Raw genomic sequence first — 20,453 nt, 5'->3', positions numbered from 1 at the left:
GATGCTGCATATAATGAAGGAAAGATGCTATCTTCTATGATTTCTGAGTCGAAAAACGTCGAAAACGCAATTTTATAACAAAATATATTTAAAGTATCTATCTATCTATATCTATAGTACAATCTATAGTATAATCAAATCGTGCGAATACGGAAATTCTAATGTGTCAGTAGTCGAATGTAGACACAGCAGTAGCATGCAGACACAGCAATAGCTGCAACTGAAATTCGAAGTTTGACCCTCAAAATGCTTGTGTACCCGATTTTCGTGGTTATTATTTTACTACAAAATAGTTTGAGTTTTCCGATGAATGACACACAAACTGCCTCCTTATCTGACGAATTGGTTTATCAGAAATGGATGAATATGGATAAGACGTTGAAGGGTTTCGTCAGTTCCGGACTGAAAAAGGTGTTACCCGTGATGTATGATTTTTCTAACAGGGTTAATCTGTCTTCAACCTGCGTCAAACAAGGATTAAGACTTCTCGGTGGTATCAAACGATTGGATACCTGGGCCCTTTCTTGTAAGTAAATACTGTATAGTAGGGTGTGTCTTACAATGCACTTTTTAAAAAAGTTTTGAATTTCTTATGGGGCACCCCTTTAATTGCTTCCTTTTGATCAAAAAATACACGCATAAAAGTTTCATAGAATTTGAACATAATTTAGGGATGCTACCAGTGATTAAAATTACATTCATTGTGAAAAATATGTAAAAATCAACACTTGACATATTTTTAATCAACATGAAATTAGGTTGGTTGGGTTTAACATAACACAAATACCTATTTCTTATATATACTAGAAAATAATAAGCATTTCATGGTTGTCATTTTATGTAATAATGTCAGAAAAGCATTTGAAAGTTCGGTAATGCCATTCATATCACAGGTTTACACTTTCGGTCTTTTACATTCAGCAATATTGTAATTTTTCTCTTTGTTACTTCGATGTGACAATACAAACTTTTCACTGATTGCTACTTATTATCCAGACTAAATAAATAAATTTAAAAAAAAATAAAAAAAGAGAGAGTTGACAAATTTTGCAGAAGTGGTAACACCCTCTAAATATTATTCAATTTTTATTTTCCATATATGAGAATTTTTTTTTCATCCAAAGGAACAAAATGAGAGGGTGCCTCATGAAAAAATAACACCTTTAAAAATAAGACGCACCCTACTGTATAGTAACTTTTGTCAATCGTAATTGTATTTATGTTTATATATGCTTATTGTGGTTTAATACGGCTAAATTTGCAGTTTATCCCATTAAGTTTCCTTTTAAATTTGCCGTAGTTCTAGCTACCTGTATGGTACTTTGCCTTATATGCATATTAAAATCCACCATTCGCAATCCTAGTGTATTTCCCCGGGGGTTACTATCCATTCTTTTTAATGGTACCTTGGTCAGCGGATATCCATTACCGGAAATACATTTTGATGAGCGTGCTCACCCTAAATGAATACTCAAAGGATCCTTGACATTTTGCAAAATCATATGACATAGACGCTGACGGTTTTCTACATCTTGAAAATCCACCGACTTAAGCCGGGTTTAATCCCGCGCCTCGGTTTAAGAGACCGCCGTCTAACCTGTACACGATTCTGCCAGAGTAGGGGAGAGTGGGGCTAAAAGCTCCGATTTTCAATGAAGCTCAAAATTTGTTATGGAAACTTAGTTCTGGTATTTATATTCAATATTAAAGTCATATCTGTGCCTTTGATGTAGCGATTGTATTTTGAGTTGTATTTCTTAAGATTTTTTATTATTGTAAATTATTTATTAGTACTTGAAGTCGAAAGTAAACAACTTACCTCGACTTGGGGCAAGTTGTTCCGAGATGTAAAAGGCAATGACTAACGGTTACGACTACACTGTTGAAAATTCAGGAAGCTTTCATAATAAATATTTCTGTAAAATTGAGTAGAGAAAAAATTAACAGTAAATTGTACCGAAAAAAATTGCAGTGCCAATGGGTTACACCACGTGACTCACAGTGCGAAGCAGATAGCACCGTATTCCCCCTCACTCGATGTGCCTGAATGGGTATGGTGGTCAGCAAAGTCGCCTGCCAATACGAAGGTCCCGTGATCGAACCTGCATCTCGCATTTTGGTTTTTTAACTCTCGTTTATTCTAACGTAAAATTTTGCAGTAAAACAGGATTTTACGGTAAAAGGAACTGGCAACATGGATGCCAGTAACTTTTGCCCCAAAATTTCAGGATTTTTTTTAACGGTGTAGGGGGACGAGCAACTTGTTAAAGGTATAGTATTATTTATAAAGGTATAGGTATTCTAACAAAAAATTTTGCAGTAAAATAGGATTTTACGGTAAAAGGTACTGGCAACATAGATGCCAGTAACTTTTGCCGCAAAATTTCAGGATTTTTTTTAACAGTGTAGGGGGACGAGCAACTTGTTAAAGGTATAGTATTATTTATAAAGGTATAGGTATTCTAACGAAAAATTTTGCAGTAAAATAGGATTTTACGGTAAAAGGTACTGGCAACATGGATGCCAGTAACTTTTGCCGCAAAATTTCAGGAATTTTTTTAACAGTGTAGGGGGACGAGCAACTTGTTAAAGGTATAGTTTGACAGAAAAGGGAAAAGGTTGATATAAGCAAGGATTTACACACAAAATGCAACACCAAGAAGGATTAGTCAGAATAAATCCGAATTTCACACACGTAATGGCAACATTGACATACGTACTAGAAAGGTTATACAAAACTAGTAAATGGCCGTGGTAGCCTGATCGGTAAGGCCTTGGACTCGGGGCCGGAGGGTCTCGGGTTCGACCCTCGCTGGTCGAAGACCCACCGTCGTCATTAAAGGGGACTGGGCGACGTTAAATATGCTCCTGGTCTCAATGTCCTCCAAGTGAAACGATACCTCTGGGGGTGCTAGTACTAGGTAGCAATTGGCTCCTGGACTAGTTCAAAATGCTCCTTAACTGTTCGATCCGGTGATGGTGCTGCCATCTATCGGTATATAAAATAATGGAGGCAAGGCACTTAATATGCAGTCCTCGACATAAATACAGTTGAAATCAGTTGTGACTCTGAATAGAATAGGATAGGAAAAACTAGTAAATAGTGAAACGATACCTCTGGGGGTGCTAGCACCAGGTAGCTATTAGCTCTAGTTCTAAATTCTCACTAACTGTTTGATCCGGTGATGGTGCTGCCATCTATCGGTAGATAAAATAATGGAGGCAAGGCACTTAGTATGCAGTCCTCGACATAAATACAGTTGTAGTCAGTTGTGTTGTATAGGAATAGGAAAACTAGTAAATCGCCCGTCAAGGTGTGACGAGTGAAAATTGCTTCTACATTTGAACGAAGTCATTGCCTGTTGGTGATATTCTGAGAGTTGAAACTGTTTCCCTGACTCTATTTGATAAACCCTCAACTCCAGTGGGTAGCGTTCATTGTTAAGCACTTTTTCGTTTCTTCATTCTCCTAAAATGACAATCTACCAGTAAAACATTTAAAATACCGGATCCAGTTCAGTCTCGTAACAATAAAGCCTTTTCCCTGCATGTCAAACACTATCAAAAAATATTATCAAATGATTATGCCGTGGAGTTTCATTGCTGATGACGTCAGAAGCGTTACTCGATCATTCGCTATTATGTATATGAGGATGATTCAGGTTTGAAATTATAGTACATTCAAATCGGGTAAATCAACTTCCTGTAGAATTGCAGTCAAAGCTCTCTGTTGTGCAGTTTCGGTCTTTAGTTAATATTCCTATTCCGAGTCACAACTGACTTCAACTGTATTTATATCGAGGACTGCATACTAAGTGCCTTGCCTCCATTATTTTATATACCGATAGATGGCAGCACCATCACCGGATCGAACAGTTAATGAGAATTTAGAACTAGTCCAGGAGCTAATAGCTACCTAGTGCTAGCGCCCCAGACGCATCGTTTCACTTGGAGGACATTGAGACCACGAGCATATTTGACGTCGCCCAGTCCCCTTTAATGACGACGGTGGGTCTTCGACCATCAAGGTTCGAACCCAGGACCCGCCGGCCCCGAATCCGACACTCTACCGATCGGGCCATGGAGCTATGAGTAATAAGGAGACGACATGAGCGAGATACGCTGAAGCCGTTTCGGAAGCTTAGTTAACTGTTCTTTTGACTGGCAGCCATCTTGTGGTGTTCAAAACATTGAAAGACTGCATTTCATAACATGGTGTGTTTCTGATGTTCAGGACCCCGTTGTAGGCGCAATCTATCATTTTTTATTTTATGTCAATGTAATTGCCCTTAATTTATTTTTTGTATATTTAAAATTTTTCTCAGCAAAAATACTTCTGAAAGCTGATCAATATTATTCTATTATCCGAGGGCTTCTTAACGTTATCTATGGGTAAAAATTTGGTTCTAGGATTTTTTGTTCGTATAAGCGGAGCATTCGTTTATCCTTTACCTAATTAAGCAGGCTGACAGTATTTTCTTTAATCCTAAAGTACAAGTGCTGTCCAAAAAGTATCTGACATTACTGTTTTTGTGTGAAAAGTGTAAATAAAACTATTTTTGTTTATAATATATTTAAACTCATTTCACAGCAATTGTTCAGTTTTTGTTATTGTTCTGAATCCTTTTATTTATACTTCTGTGGTACAATGCTTTTACGCAAGTCCTTTTTATGTCGAAGTGGAATATTATAAGGGTTTTGTTTCCTGTACGTTTTCAAAAAGTATTGTTGTCCTTGATTCAAACATTGTAAAATATTGTACTCCCTTTATTTTTTGGAATAAATATTCAAAAACACATTTTGTTGCTCTGGAATGTGCTTTTCAAAACTGAAAAATATATTTTATATTGATACAAGTAATATCCAGAGTAAAAATTCCTGTTTTTTTTTTTTTTTTTTTTGGAAAATAATAAAAAAAATTCGGATTTATTTGATTTAAATCCGATTTTTTTGATTCTATAGAAAAAAAATTATAACATTTGTAAAATATAATTAAATTTAATATTGATATTTTTCTAAACTTACCACTATTATATTTTGAGTATTTCAGTAAAAAGCTTTCATGACATGATGAAAAATCTGTTTAATACAAAGCATATGATTCTTGTCAAATTTAATTTAAATGACATATTAGTGCACTTTAAATTGGTAAAAAAAGAGGAAAATAAACAATTTGGCCTTATAGCATATGCCTTTTTCTAATCTTCACTAGCTTTGTTATTTTTTATTTTTTTATTTATTTTTTTTTTTGTATAAAAATTATATTTTACAATAGGAAAGAGCTGGCAATTTTATTTGCCCACTTTCTGGTAAAGTATTTCGAAAACTGGTCCCGAGACCATCTACAATTATAGTTAACAAAAAATGTATAAACTTCAATCTCTTCGATTGATGATTTCTCAAAAATAAATTTATGAGCATACTCTAAATTTTTTAACAACAATTTATGCTTGGAGCAGTATTAATAAGTTTATCTTTTCCAATGTGTACAAAAATGCACACAATATAGCAACAAAGTATGGAATTTTTCTGCACACCCATTTTATATCTATGTGCAACAAAATCCCTCATTGTTTTCATAAAAAAAGTTCCTTAATCCAGTGACTACTTATTGAAAAAAATATTGTGCAGACACAAAAAAAAAAGAAAAAAAAAATGTGGTAAAAGAGAGATAATTTAAATAAAAATGGTCAAGTGAGGAAAAACACCTAGGACAAAATCAATATAATGAAAGAGGGTTAGACTAAAAAAATTCAGAACTAATAAAATTAAAAAAATTCAGGGAGATTTTCAGGGTTTAAGTTAAAAAATGATTTAAATCATTGACACCCAGGTAATATTTTTGTTATGTAATCCTAAAGTATTCAGTAAATAAATATTTGTAATATTCATTTTGATTTGCATCTTCCCTTTTCAAAAAATGAATTGGGAATAAGTAATTCAAATCAAGTGGAAAAGGCTCTATTCATTTTCTTATTCCCATCTTTCAATTATGTTTAAAGCTCTTTTTGAGAACATTTACTTAATGCAAATTATTTCGTTGGTTTTAGTTAATTTTACTTTACATAATACTTGATGAATAAAGTATTCAAATATCCAGTGGTTTAAATTTATTTCAAACACGATACGTAAAGGATTTGTTCGAAAAAAAGTCACCGTTCTTTATATAAGAGCCTTGAAATTATTACTAGACGGTTGGAAATAAATTTTATACCCTGCTTTTAGCATTATTTTTGATAAAACCTCCTTCGCTCTGAAAAAAAAAAAAAAAAAACACACACACACCCTATACCAAAACAGAATATATGCACAGTAACAGCATTTTAATTCTTGAACTAATTGAAGAGCTCTTATTCTTAGAGCAACGATTTTCCACCATTTCTTTTCATTAAACTGACGGGAAAAAACCCTGGATTATTGCTCTTCAGAAAACCATAAATTATCTATTATTGTTCAAAAGCAAAGGCATTGAGTCAACCAGCGCATCGAGTCGAAAGCGTACGATGAAAGCCACAAGATGGCCGCGAATCTTCGCGGTTGCTTCACTTCCACTGCGGAGTTTCAGTGGTGATGTCTTCTCCTTATTACTCATAGCTCCATGGATCGGGCTACCACGGCCCCAGTAAAACAGTTAAAATACCGGATCCAGTTCAGTCTCGTAACAATAAAGCCTTTTCCCTGCATGTCAAACACTACCAAAAAATATTATCAAATTATCATGCCGTGGAGTTTCATTGTTGATGACGTCAGGAGCGTTACTCGATCATTCGCTATTATGTATATGAAGATGATTCGGGTTTGAAATTATAGTACATTCAAATCGGGTTAAATCAATTTCCTGTAAAATTGCAGCCAAAGCTCTGTTGTGCAGTTTCAGTCTTTAGTTAATAACATGTCACTAAAATATGCCAATCGTTTCAGTTATTGATGCCAGTGGGAAAAGTATTGATGGCTTGTTGAGTTCGACAATAGCTTCTTTCGGAGACTTCGATCAGTGTCTGAACAGTGTTGCCAAACGAAAGGAAGGAAATGAGGAAGTTGTCACGTTCAAAGGAAAATATTGTGTGGTAGAGTTCAAGCCGCCGTTGCCAGAGAAGAAAGACGAATATTTTAAGCATGGCATAATAGGCTTGATAAATGCCACAAAGTCTGCATCCGTAAGTAAATATTAATGACTCACATCATAAGAAGCGCCTAGAAATCAAAAGGTGTAAGTAGTGCCAGAACTAAGAATTTAGAGATAACTAGTACCAGGGGTGATTGTAAGTTCATTAAAAAATACCTGAAAGTTACAAAGCGAGAACGGGGGGGGGGGGGTAATCTTTGGCCCCTATTACTTAAGTGCACCTTTGCCATAGTATTAAATAGTTCTGAGTCAAAATATTGTGTGGACATTTAATTAAATTTTTAATGGGTTACAAAGTTACTTTTGAGTGGTGTTATACAAATTATCTTGACATTTGTCCATCTTAAGGCTCTTGCAGGTATATTTGATGAGTATTATATAATTTTAAAAAAATTGCGGAGGTAGGGAGATAAAAGCATAAAAAAAAGAAAACATAATTCCGGTATTTTCGGACATAAAAATACCGAAAATACGTCCAAAAAAACCGAGAATTCCGTAAAATACCGGAACACAATCACCCCTGTAGTATATACATATAAGAAAATCTTATATATGCTTAGGGCAAGAGTATCACTGAACATATTAAAGCCCATATAGGACATATTTTAGTCCGTTTTTACTTCCTTTTACAAAAAAGGAAGTATTGTATTCGCAAAAACATTTTCACTCAAAAATCGACCTTCATTTCCATTTTGCTCACCCCCGAATGAATATTGAGTTTCTTTTTTTCAACCCGGCTACACGTATATATGTACCTAACAACGTATAGACACGCGAACCATCCATTTTGACGATTCCCGAGTTAATTACAACGAGTTTTCTCGTGACGTCTGTATGTACGTATGTATGTATGTGCTCATATGCGTATGTATGTAGCATAACTCAGGAACGGTATGTCCTAGAAAGTTGAAACTTGGTACGTAGATTCCTAGTGGAGTCTAGTTGTGCGCCTAACCTTTTGGTTGCATTCGGGTGTTTTTAAAGGGGTCTTTTGCCCCTTTTTGGGGGAGAACCATTGTTAATATCGATGCAAACTCAAGTGGTGTTATAATTTGGCGGACACTTGGCGATATATCGCCACTCTTTTGGTTGCCAAGTTTTGTCGCTACTTGGCGACAAATTTGACGATTTTTTAAAAAAAAAATCTGGTTTTAATCGGGCCACTGTTGGTGATATTTAGAGAGTAAACTATTGAATCACATTAAAATTGCCGATAATGGGGAAATGACATTAAATTGGGGTAAAAGGAAGTCATGTGATGCACACGTCAGCTCGTTTTCTCTACTCAGACTACATTTTTTAAAACATTATTGAGTGATTTTTTTTTCCAAAGTCTTTTTTACTCATAGGTAGTAAGAAAAATCATTGCTTTCCTTTACATGTACACAACTTTGTAAATAAATGATTGTAAAATTGCACTACTATTTCTGAGAGAAGAAAAGTTGATGCAACTAAGTTTCCCAGTTTCAACTTTTTCAAAAGTTGATTCAACTAACCGCCTCGTGTCAAGTAGGCCTAACTTGTGCATTTTGACCTGACAACATCGTTCTGGATTTGCGGTTTTCTGATATCCAGGTCTTTTTTTTTTCAGCCAACAAGCCCTGAATTCTTGGATACTGCCAGTGATATATTGCACCATCTACGCTATATCACCAAAAGCATTGGATCACTTTCAAAAATGAACACTTTCTCAAGAAATAAGAGATCAGTTGTTCTGTAACTTTTGTGGCATGAAAAGTATGCTCCAGCTATCATTTTCCAATAAAACTTAAATATACTTTGCATTTACGGAACCAGCAACGAATTGTGAACAAAAAAAAAAATTATATTCATTTGAACTTTTGGCATCTTGAATTCAAATTATGTTTTTCGCAATCACGAGCGTGTGTGTGTATGAATGCGCGTGTGTGTTTGTGTAGGCGCATGTGTGTGGATGCGTGTGTTTGTGTAGGCGCATGTGTGTGGATGCGTGTGTATGTGTGTATGTATGGATGTGTGTGTGTTTTGTATGCAGTGCTGTGTGTGTACGCGCGTGTGTGTATGTGTTCGTGTGTGTGTGTATTGTATGTAGGCATATGTGTTTGTGTATGTGTATCTGTAGGAGTGTGTGTTTGTGTCTGTGCGCAGGCATGAGTGTGTGTATGTGTGTGTGTGTGTAGGATATGGACGCAACCTGGAGACGGTTTTCGCAAGAGGAGCAGCATCGTGAGGAACCGGTCGACGCGACGGTGGTGCTGGCGGGAAAATAAAATGATAGAAATTCAAAACAGTCAAATGAGAACAATAAGCAATCGTGATTGCTCCAAAAAAAAAAAAAAAAAAGGTTTATGAGCATCCTTCATCGTAATTAACTAGGAATAAACTGTAAATTCTAGAAATCAGTTTACTTTAAAAATTAATTTTTACATTTTCGTGAAAGTAGGGTAATGTCCTTTTTAAACTTAGCTTCTGTTTTCATCACTTAGAAAAAAATTCACTTGCAAATATTTTTGTATTAAAGAATGCACATCTGTGCATCTATTTAGTTCACTAAAATAAAAAAAAACATTTGAATTCATATTTTTATTTTAAAAAAATATGAATTCAAATTCCTTCTCTTTAAATAAAACTGGAAAATCACTTTATTTTTCACTTTTAGATTACATATCAATTTCATCATCTTAAGAAACATAATTAATAGTAATTTAAAGTAGGTAATTTTACATAAATTATTGCTAAATCACACATCTTGACGTTGAAAAAGTACTTCAGAGAGCGAAAAATAAATTAGAGTGTTGCGTTAAAAAAAATATCGAGATTATTCATTAGTCAGTATGCAGTTTCGACTTAACGAATTATAGCTACTTCCCCAGAAAAAGGAACATTGATCCGATGATTCTAAGGAACCATAAAAAAATGAACCGAATTCTCTAGAGTCGCAATATATGACTGATAGCCCAATATACTTGTTTTTTATTGTTTCGATTAAAAATTTTACTGTATACTAGCAAAAATACCCGGCGTTGCCTGGGTTAGCAATAATTATGAGAAACAATTGTTACTTGCATTTGTTTTCTGTTTTAAGTGAAAGAACTTAAAACACACCCTTTTGACGTGATTTAAAATCTAGCTTCTTCCTTACTCTTAAAACAAAAGTAGCAGTAAGTAAAAAGAGCAAAATAGCATTCATTTAGAAACGAAAGCACGAAATTTAAGCGTATACAAATTTGAAGAATTTCCGAAATATGAAATTAAACTTCACATGCTTAAAAAGATTTATCAGTTAATACTTTTTTTTTTTTTTTACATGGAGTCTTACCTTCTCTGTATGTCTATTGAAGAACGAACTGTTTTAAAAAATGTAGCCGCGCGCCCGTGATCCCTTTAACTTGCTTTAGTTATTTTGGAAAATTTCAATTATTGTGGGTTCTTGGTGCGATTTAGAGAGTTACCGAATTTGCGAGAATCGTTTTGGGATACCTTGGATAATGCTCCCCCTCCTTACTTAGTAAAACGGTATGTTACTAATTTTTGTTAAAGATATATTGTCGTCATATGCTAAGATACTTTTGGTCACCATAAAATGGCGCTAAACAATTTCATCCGAAATGTTTCCAAAATAAGTAGTAAAATTTGGCGATGGTTTGAATTTGTGCAAAGTCACATTAATGAAAGTTTTTGTGCTCTTTATGGATTTGCCTAATTTAGTTGCTGGGTTATTTTACAGTAAAAAAACTTTTTTAAAGATTCTTTGATTGACGATGTTTTGTTTACATGGTGAAAGCTGACAAACATCATTACGTAGTCTTTGACTTCAAAAACCGCGACAGTTAAAAAAACTGCCAAATGCATCCGTTACTGAAATCTTTCTGCATAAATTTTGGCGAGGTTTCTGCTGTTAGATTGGATAATGATTAAGAAATCCAATCAGCACAAATAATAATTAAAAAAAAAACATTAACTACACTAAAGTTCCGTTTAAATGGAAAAATAATCAACCAAATCTAGTTACTATTAGCCAATTTTGGGGAAAAAGCGTTACTTTAAGATTTGACTTGAGAAAAGCCTCAAACAGTCCGACGAAACACAAAAACATTCAGCAATTCTGACTATGAACTGGGAGTTGAGATGATACACTAAATAATGAATTGGGTTGAGAAAAGCCTTCGAACATGGAACAAAAAAAAGTTAATAACTCGTTTTTCATACAACTTAGAACTTTCTAACAGATGCCATCTTCAGCAGAAAAATAAGCGCTTTCGATGGACACATAATTTTAATATTTGCACGTATTTTTTCATCGTCATATGGGGGCATTTATGCGAAAATTTGGACAAATTAGAATAAAAAAGGAACTATCAATCGCATTTTTTTCGAACTGGTCTACAAACCTCCCCAGTACCAAAAACAACAAACGGTGAAAGTTTCAGTCAAATCTGCCCGGTAGTTTCTGAGATCTTAGGGAACAAATTTATCAACATCCAATTTTATGTATATAGATTCTGTAGGATTCAAATCAATAGTGGAACCCATGCTGCAAAAGTATCAGAAATCAAACTAGTGACACATCGCACAATACATTATTGTTTATAGGCACATGTGCCAATGACTGGAGACTAGCAAAACTGAAAAAATCACTAAATGGCATCCATCATTATTTCAAAAAGCCCAAAAAGGGACAAAAATATACTTCTACCCACTCAAATAAGTAACACCTTTCAACTAAACAAAACCTTTGATAACGAAAACTTTAAATATATATTCTAAGTCAGATTTTAATGGATTGATGCGCATGCTTCCCTTAAGCCAGAAAAGAAGCTTTTGCAAAAAAAAAAAAGACTGATTTGACACAATTGTTTCTCTTTCCTATGCACTGCTACTATTTAGTAACCTGCATTGAAGTTATAATCCTTAAAGTAAATGTACATTCAGTTGATGTATAGCCTTCTAGTTTTTAAAGATTGGATTCGAATCTTATTTTAAGACATTTTTGTTGAAAGTGCCAATCACTGGTGACCTGCCAATTACTGGGGGTGTTACCCTATCTTTTATATTTAAAAAGATATAAACATTTCTTTCAAAAATACAAATTTTGTTCTGAAGGCTTTAGCTCATAACATACAAAGTTTCCCATCATCCATATTTGACAAAATATAATATTAAAACTTGAAATTAAAATGTCGAAAATTTGATGAAATATGGACGAAATTTTTCACTGCGCATGCGCGCAAGACGTCAGTTTGTTACCTTCATATTTTAGAACCTAAGTATATTCCCCACCTTATAGTAAAATTTCAATTCAGTGTCTTAGAAATAAGAAAGATATCGGTTATCCAATGAGCAGAATTTTAGTCCTTCTTTTGGATAGGCGACAAATAGTTAGGGCTCGTTTAGAACACTGGCCTGCAATCGTTCAGTGTGATTCATGATAAAAACAGATTATTTGCAAACGTATGTAATAATATATGTGTATTAATGTACGATTTTACCTCAGGGCTTGATCCGTGAATTGGCATCTACGGCGCATGAATTCTACGCAGCTTCATTACAATTAGGCATCTGCGTTCCTTCTGGTTGTTCACTGGAAGATGTAAACCAAATCGTAAATTCTGGTGAGTTGTCACGTGAATAGATATTACGCTTCCAGAGCTTATAGTCCAAGTAAGGCCCCTATATATGAGAGCCGGCGCATCAGCTTAAAATCAGCCATTTTTGATCGGAGCGCGTGTTTGAGTAGTCGTCTTTTCTGACAAGTTATCGCTTTTGGTGATTTTTCACTGCGAGCAATAATTAGCAGCACGTGAATTGTTTATAAACACCATAGACTAATAATAAGAGTAGACCGAGCTATGGCAACCCTTTTGCTGCTCATAAACCAAACCATGTAACTGGTGGATATCCTAGCAACAGCGGGCGTTGATCGTAGCAGACGATCAACTCGAGCGAGAAATAAAATAAATAGAATTGATGAAACACGGAAGAATGATCTTTTATGGAGTCTGATTTGTAAATTTGTTATTCTAAGTTGTAAATATTTTCTTAATATAGTGAGTTTTTCGTTTAGATAGTATTGTGCATTTTCTTTATTCAATTTTAATAACTCTCTAAGCAATTAAAGATGCAAGCGCCCAAAAAGAATCGGCAAACGGTAAGATTTTCACCAACAATTTCAATTTAAGATACCGATTAGTACATTTTTGCGTTAAAACAAAATGTTTACGCCATCACGTTTACGCCAACGCTGATGTAGTAGTTCCGAATGAAATTAAAGTTACTGAAAACTGCGATAAAAAACTAATTACTAACGTCAAAATAATGCATAACTAAAAGAAAAACAGTTCAATCATCTCTGCACCTGGGAAAAAAATTATAATAAAACCACATTACGTCTTAAAATACATGCCGAGTGCCAAACTATAGATAATCCTGCCAGCTGGCAACCATGCCGCCAAAGTTTTCGCCGAGCCTTCCACCAGTCACATGATGTATCCATGAACCAATTTTTTCATTAGCAAGTCTGGGAAAGCTCGGTCTACTCTTATTATTAGTCTATGATCAATACAGTATTATTTTCGGCAAAACCCGAAACTTTGGTAACCCTAGCTCCGCAACAACAAAAGTCTGATCCAAAATGGCTGAACTGAAGTTGATGTGCCGACCTATCTATATAGCGGCTCTACAAGAAGCCATGAGTGCCAGACCTACGTCATAGTATATAGGCCTTTTTTTGCGTAAGCACATCGCAGCAGGTAAGAAAGGTTCGCAATTATTTAAGTTGAGTCGCGCTGGTTTTGGCGTGAAACAAATAGCAAAAAGCGAACAATTGCATTAAAAGCTAAATATCATGAATTTATTCCATGTCACGTGACCTGTCGGTCCCCATCCAACCGTCTTCCCAGTTGGAAGACGTTTTAGAGAGGTGCAAACATGCCTTTGAAACCAAGCTATACACATTTTCAGCTTCCAAGACACAAATCATAAGCATTCTCAAAAAAAAAAAAAAAAAAAGGTGATCTCCAAAATGGCCTCTGATGGGAGAACCGTGGTAAACATTGCAATTCGTTTCACCAAGCTGATCTGCCATTTTGGAGCCCAGTTTTTAAAATTGATCCTAGATCCTCAGGATTTAGGTCTTGCATGCTGGTAATTTGTATACTGTCCACCTCCAACAAGTTGAGCTACAGCCTTCAACAAGTCCATTTCTTTCAAGGGAGATTAATCAGTAAGAAGAGGAACTGTTAGGCGCAGAGTTGGGTTACCATTGAAACCCTTTTACTGACGAGAAAATCCTGTACCGCTTGCTACTCCTAACATGAATTTATTCGCGAAATGGGCAACACTCTGCCAACTAAATCCGCAGGTTCCTAAGCCGTTTTATCTCACCCCTATTTCAAGTAATGGAATTGCAGAAAATTTTTGGGCCTTCTCACTGTGACGTAAGCCTGGTGCTCAAGGACTCCTGCCCTATTGGTACTGCATTCCTTCATTCGTGTACTTCATGAAATTTTCAGTTGCTGCTGAAGTGGGTATGGATGCTCATGCAAGCCACTGCGAAGAAAGAACCTCAAAGCCGCTGACAGTAGGAAACATTGTTGCAATGTAAGTTCTCTCTTCAGTTTTGATATTTATTGCACCATCCCATTGCTGTTTTTCGAACTTTCTACAGTTGTCAACAAAATTCGGTGCTCAATTGCGTGGGCGGAAGAGCTTAAGATTGATGTCCTAGCTTTGATTCGCAGCAACAGTATAGGTGTTCGTTCAGTATGACACTCTTTGCGATGGGGAGGGGATACAAGGGAGGGGAGATGGGGCCCTCTCTTGGGTGACTCTCAACCGGTAATTTTTTGAAAATGAAGTTCAAAAACGGAAATTTAGATGAGTTGGGAGAAGAGAGGTTTAGGTTTTCTGACCTTATCACGGAAATGTTTCGGAATTAAAGTACAAAACCTTTGTGAACAATATTTTTTAAATCAGCATAAAATAGTAAAAAGTAAGTAATAAAAATCAATCGTCCCTCCTTTGAAAAATTACTGAATCCGTCCTAGGCTTGCTATCCCCCCCCCCCCAAGTGGTTCAAATCAAATGCTGTGAAAGCCGGGGTACCACAGCGAAACAAACCTAAGGGCATCTAGTACTCCCAAATTTAAGTGCACTAAAGGATATATCTTTTGGTTCAAATAGTTTGGGTCTTTGTGGTGTAGGTGACACAACGATTGTTTTTGTACGGGGAGGGAGGCACGTAGTTTTCAGCGTGTCTTTCCGAATTTACGAGTACAAAAGGATGTCTTCTGGATTCAAAAAGGGCTGATCTTCATGCGATTAATGACACAGCGATTCCTAAAAGTATGCAGTATTTATCCTGTCTCCACACGATGATCTGTAAAGCTCTAATAAAAGTTCCCCAGTTCCTATAATTGAATGGAAAAGAAGTGTTTTTGATTCAAAAGAGGATGAATTATACCGCTTCTGCACTGAATGAAGGGAAAGATTATATTATAACTAGAAAATCGCTCGTCATGGTATGACGGGTGAAAACTGTTTCTACATTTGAACGAAGCCATTGCCTGTTTGGTGATAGTTTGATAGTTGAAATTTTAACCCTCACACTAGTGGATGAACCCTAAACTTCAGTAGATACACCCATCACCGCACTAGAGTCACTGACTCTAGTGTGGTTATGGTAGATCGAGTCCATTGTTTTGTGATCTTCATTTTCCTAAGCCGAAAGTCTTACCAGTAAAACTGTAAAGTTACCGGATCGAGTTCAGCCTTGTCACAATAAGAGGTTTCCCTGCATGTTAAACATTACCAAAACATATTCGGAACTCCAGCGCTCGAATGCGCTACCTTGCGGTGATTTACAAAACTGCAAATGAAACTAAAACATTGCCACGTTGCATTCCACGTGTGTCTGTTGACGTAAACACAGGCAGTTTGTTCTGAGTATTTATTAACGCAATCGATGTGTCTTAGTTTGCTTTCAGCTACAGAAATTAATTCGTCATTTAGTAGTATTCTCGAGCTTCTCAAAATAATGTTAGTTTTCATTATTTCCTTAATAATTGGTGAAAGCGAAAATTCTGGATTAACAAACTTGGATAACGTTATACAAGGTAAAAAATTTTATTGTTATTTTATTATCGTAGAACAAAATGAATAACCGAGAAAGAATTTACTTTATTCCTTTTATTCTCAGCTGAAAGGTTTCGCCAAATTTGTTTAGGGTTATAGTTTTAGTATTGTGCGAGCAAAGTAGCCTTGGCGAGATTTCGCGTTTTTTGTTAAACCATTTTTAATTTTTATCACGAGTGGAATAAAATGGTAGTAAGATTACAGAATTCGATAAGTGAAAAGAAATAATGGTCAATCAACTGAAAAGAAAACTACCACCATATATCCGTAAGAATTTTGTTGATGATTTGCATAACATGACACAATTAAATCGTAACTCAGAAATTAGAAAAATCGAAACAGAAAATTTTTAAATTAACCGATTCGGGAATTCGAGAGAAATAACTCAGCTACAAATGGAAAACAAAAAGCGCTAGCCAAGCAAGGCAAAAAAGTATCATCTTCTTTCGATAACAATTTGTAATGTCATATTGAATTTTCTAGCATTAATTGTTATTCTTGTCAGGCCACAATTATTATTTAGTTTTATCAAGAATTGATAAATATCGAATTCAACATCGTGGAAATAGCTGCTTAGAACTACGAACTACGTAGTTTGCATTAATCTTTGACGTTTAGTAATGCTTCTTGAATTCTCATTTCTTTCTACGTGGGCCAGAATATCCACAAGACTTTGAAAATTAATTTAAAAAGAATAAAGCGAAAAAATCATACGTACGAACAAAAATCACAACACTTTTAGCAATTTCTTCGTTACCATGTGCGTTTGTTTTAGTTTTTAAATCCGCCATTAGACAGTGACTTCAGTGCCCCCTATAGTTCGTTGGAGTTGCGAATTATGTATCAAATTATCATGCTGTGGCGCGAGTTTTATTTTTGAAACAAGCGAGTTACTTCATCATCGGCTATTATTTATCTTAATATATAAAAATCAATGTCCTGAGATAACATATATATATATATATATATATATATATATACATTATATATATATATATATATATATATATATATATATATATATATATATATATATATATATATATATATATATATATATATATATATATATATATATATATATATATATATATATATATATATATACATATATATATCAACGCACAGCCAATATTGCTGAAGCCTCAGACTTGAAATTTGGCCGGCATGTCCACATGATTATGAAAGTATCCGCTAAGAAATTTTTTTTTCGAAATATCGATTAGTTCAGGAGAAATTAATTAAAGCCCCTTAATTTTTGTGAAATTAAAACCTGTCATTGAAATTTAAATCTCTTATTTTCGGAGGCTTTCCTCCATTCAAATCATTATTCAGTACTTCATCTCAACTTTTTGTCGAAAGCGAATTTTAAATTTGATATTGTTTTTGTTTCTCACGTGATTCTTCGAGGCTTTTCTCAAGCCAAATAATAATGTTTCTGTCTTTTGCTTTCATTTTTTCAAAACTAGAAGCGAAGTTTCTAAGAACATCATCACAGGCAGACTATTCTTTTGAATTTAGAAGAGTGTAGTTTCCTGCAAAAGTTTGCTTTACAATAACCGTTAATAAGTCACAAGGACAGACATTAAAAAGTAGCAGGGATCGATTTTAGAGAAGACTTTTTTCACACGGCCAATTTTATGTAGCTTACTCCAAAGTCAGTTCATCAAGTAGCTTAATAGTTTTAGCACCAGGAAAAAAAAACTAAAAATGTTGTATACAAAGAAGTTCTTGCTTAAACGTAGGTATAACAATAAAATGTGGATGGCCTGTGCTTGAAAAGATAATCAATACTTTAAAAAGATCGTTAATAACAGTTGAAGATCGGTTAAGGACAAGGGCATATATATATGGAGTGCAGGGTCCCCGGGATCCTCTCAAAACTAGGAAAAATTACATGCAATAAGTAATTATTATAGGGGATTTTCGAAACTAGGTGCATGAAGCACTGTTAACCCCTGCTAATTCCATTACCCGAGCAATGCCGGGTACGGGAATGCTAGTATGAGGAAATTATTCTACTGACTTTTGTGAATACTGAAATTAAAGCAAACAGCTGTTGCAAAAACACTCAATGTCCTAAGGCGTTAAAAATAACCTTTCTGATGTCATCGAAATAAACCTGAGTTGTAAGCTCCAATAGAAGAAAGGTTCTTATTTATCCTATTGGAAGGTTCCTATTTAGATTAATAGGAACCTTCCCTCCTATAATATGGCCCGAAATCAAGAACTACAGCGCCGTGCCTATGGTTTCAGTTATTTTCGATTAGCTCCGCCAGCGGAGAAACCAGATTAAGCCATGGGGCCTTACTGCCAGTCGTAACATGAATACAACAACTGATATAAAACAACCCAGGAAAAATGTCTGGGTTGTTTGATTGAGACCTTCGGTATAAAAGTCAAGCTAACTACCAAACAGCACGAACTTGAGGGTCACAGATCTGGACGAAATTCTGGATTTAGGTTAATTCCTACTTGATATGAACCCAGGTGAAGCGGTTTGACTGCATAGGCCATAGTTCGGCTGCAACGGGGGTCTAAAGTTGTTATTTGAGTCCAGAAATTCAATGGTTTTTCCTTTGAAATTAAACTTTTTTTAAACTCTTTTTTGGCATTTGCATTGCAGTATGAGCCAATTAAATGCATTCACAACACAGAATAAATCTCCCTCCCCCCTCCTTTGTGGTACTGAAAAGAGACGCCGAATGTCTTGAAAGAGTAGATATTGTCCCAAAGTTTCCAATTTCAAGAAAACTCCATTGCAATTCTTTGGAGTCCTGCCAATTGGTGTGGTTCAGATGGCGAAAACTTACAAGTCACGAATCTGGATAAACTTCTGACTTTATATCAATTCGTACTAGATATGAGCGCAGGTAAAATAGTGAATAGGCTTTAGTTCGGCACCAAGGTAGATCTAAATTTGCTTGTTTGACTCTGAATTGCGATAGCGTTTTCTTTGGAATTTTAAACTTGACGCAATATTTGCTCTCCTAACATTTATCGCGTCTCTTGTTAGTAAAACGTAGGGGCATTGAAGTTTACTCTATACTGTGAATGCTTTCAGTTATGCGATACTGCAATGCAATATCAAGAAAAGGGTGAAAAGAGGTTTGTTTCAAAGGAAAATCACTTCTTTTCTTAAGCGAAACTAGAAATTTTGGACCCCTATTACGACCGAACTAGGGCCTATGCAGTCAAACCGCTTCACCTGGGTTCATATCTAGCGGGAAACAACCTAAATCTAGAATTTCGTCCAGATCTGCGACCCTCAAGTTCGTTCCGTTTGGTAGTAAGATCGCCTTGACGTCTGGCGCTTTGACTGTCTTTCAACGATTCCAAAATGAGAAATATTATCAGTAGCAAGTTTAATCATCTCTAACCGGATTTGTTCATTGTTTCAGATCAGTGTACAGCTTGATAGGGCTTCTGGTACTGATAGGAAATGTCTTGGATTATTATATTCAGAAGAAAAACATTCAGTTAGAAAGTAAGTATGAATGTATCAGGTCCAACTTTAACGATCTTAATTTAATGAAGGAAACAGTAACTGTAAATAAAATGGACCTTCAGAGCACTTTTTCACGATATCAGATTTTTCTGCGTTCTTTCTGCTCCAAAACAGAAAAGGAAGATAGAAATAAGTTCCTAAGGAACGAAATTAGTAACCATTTATGGCTAGAGGGAGCATTAAATTATATTCAACTAGCTGCATTGCCCGGCTTTGCCCGGTCTACCTTGAAAATAAAAATTGTGTCTAATGACGTATATTCAACTATCACACTTAAGGGGGTCCGGGACACATTTCGAAATTTTTTTTATTATGTACTTTAGAGTTTTGAAATTTTTTGCACTGATTCACCAATTATTTAATAAACAAAATCATAACATAAATATGAAAACAAATTTTTTTTATTTAAATTTAATTAGTTTTTTTTTATAAAAAAATGGGGTTGCTTTAAATTGCTATAACTCAAAATATTCTTGATCAATATTCATTTTTTTAAAAATAAACTACGCACAAATATCTAAGCTTTAATTTTTATTCGGCGATTTTAAAAATATTGATTCAATAAAAAATAAAAAATACTTGAAGAAAAATTTCGAAAAAATCGAAAATACTTTTTTAAAAAAAATCATAATTTTTGCAGTAAACGTTTTTTTCAAATTCGCCGAATAAAAATTAAAGTAAACTGTTTGAAAAAAAACATGCTCCAAG

General features: G+C 34.9%; 1 protein-coding gene across 1 annotated transcript; it reads left to right on the top strand.

Annotated features, from left to right (window-relative positions):
* Window positions 1–234: 234 nt before the first annotated feature.
* On the top strand, window positions 235–19,724 carry LOC129232051 (uncharacterized; the record flags this gene model as incomplete). Its single annotated transcript, XM_054866286.1, has 5 exons — window positions 235–526; window positions 6,922–7,157; window positions 12,600–12,717; window positions 14,617–14,704; window positions 19,639–19,724. Coding segments are annotated over exons 1-5 (808 nt in total), but the record flags the coding sequence as incomplete, so codon positions are not given.
* Window positions 19,725–20,453: the final 729 nt, after the last annotated feature.

Source organism: Uloborus diversus, unplaced genomic scaffold (assembly GCF_026930045.1).
Source record: "Uloborus diversus isolate 005 unplaced genomic scaffold, Udiv.v.3.1 scaffold_1006, whole genome shotgun sequence".
Lineage (NCBI taxonomy): Eukaryota > Metazoa > Arthropoda > Arachnida > Araneae > Uloboridae > Uloborus > Uloborus diversus.
This window is presented reverse-complemented; position numbering and strand designations above follow the sequence as displayed.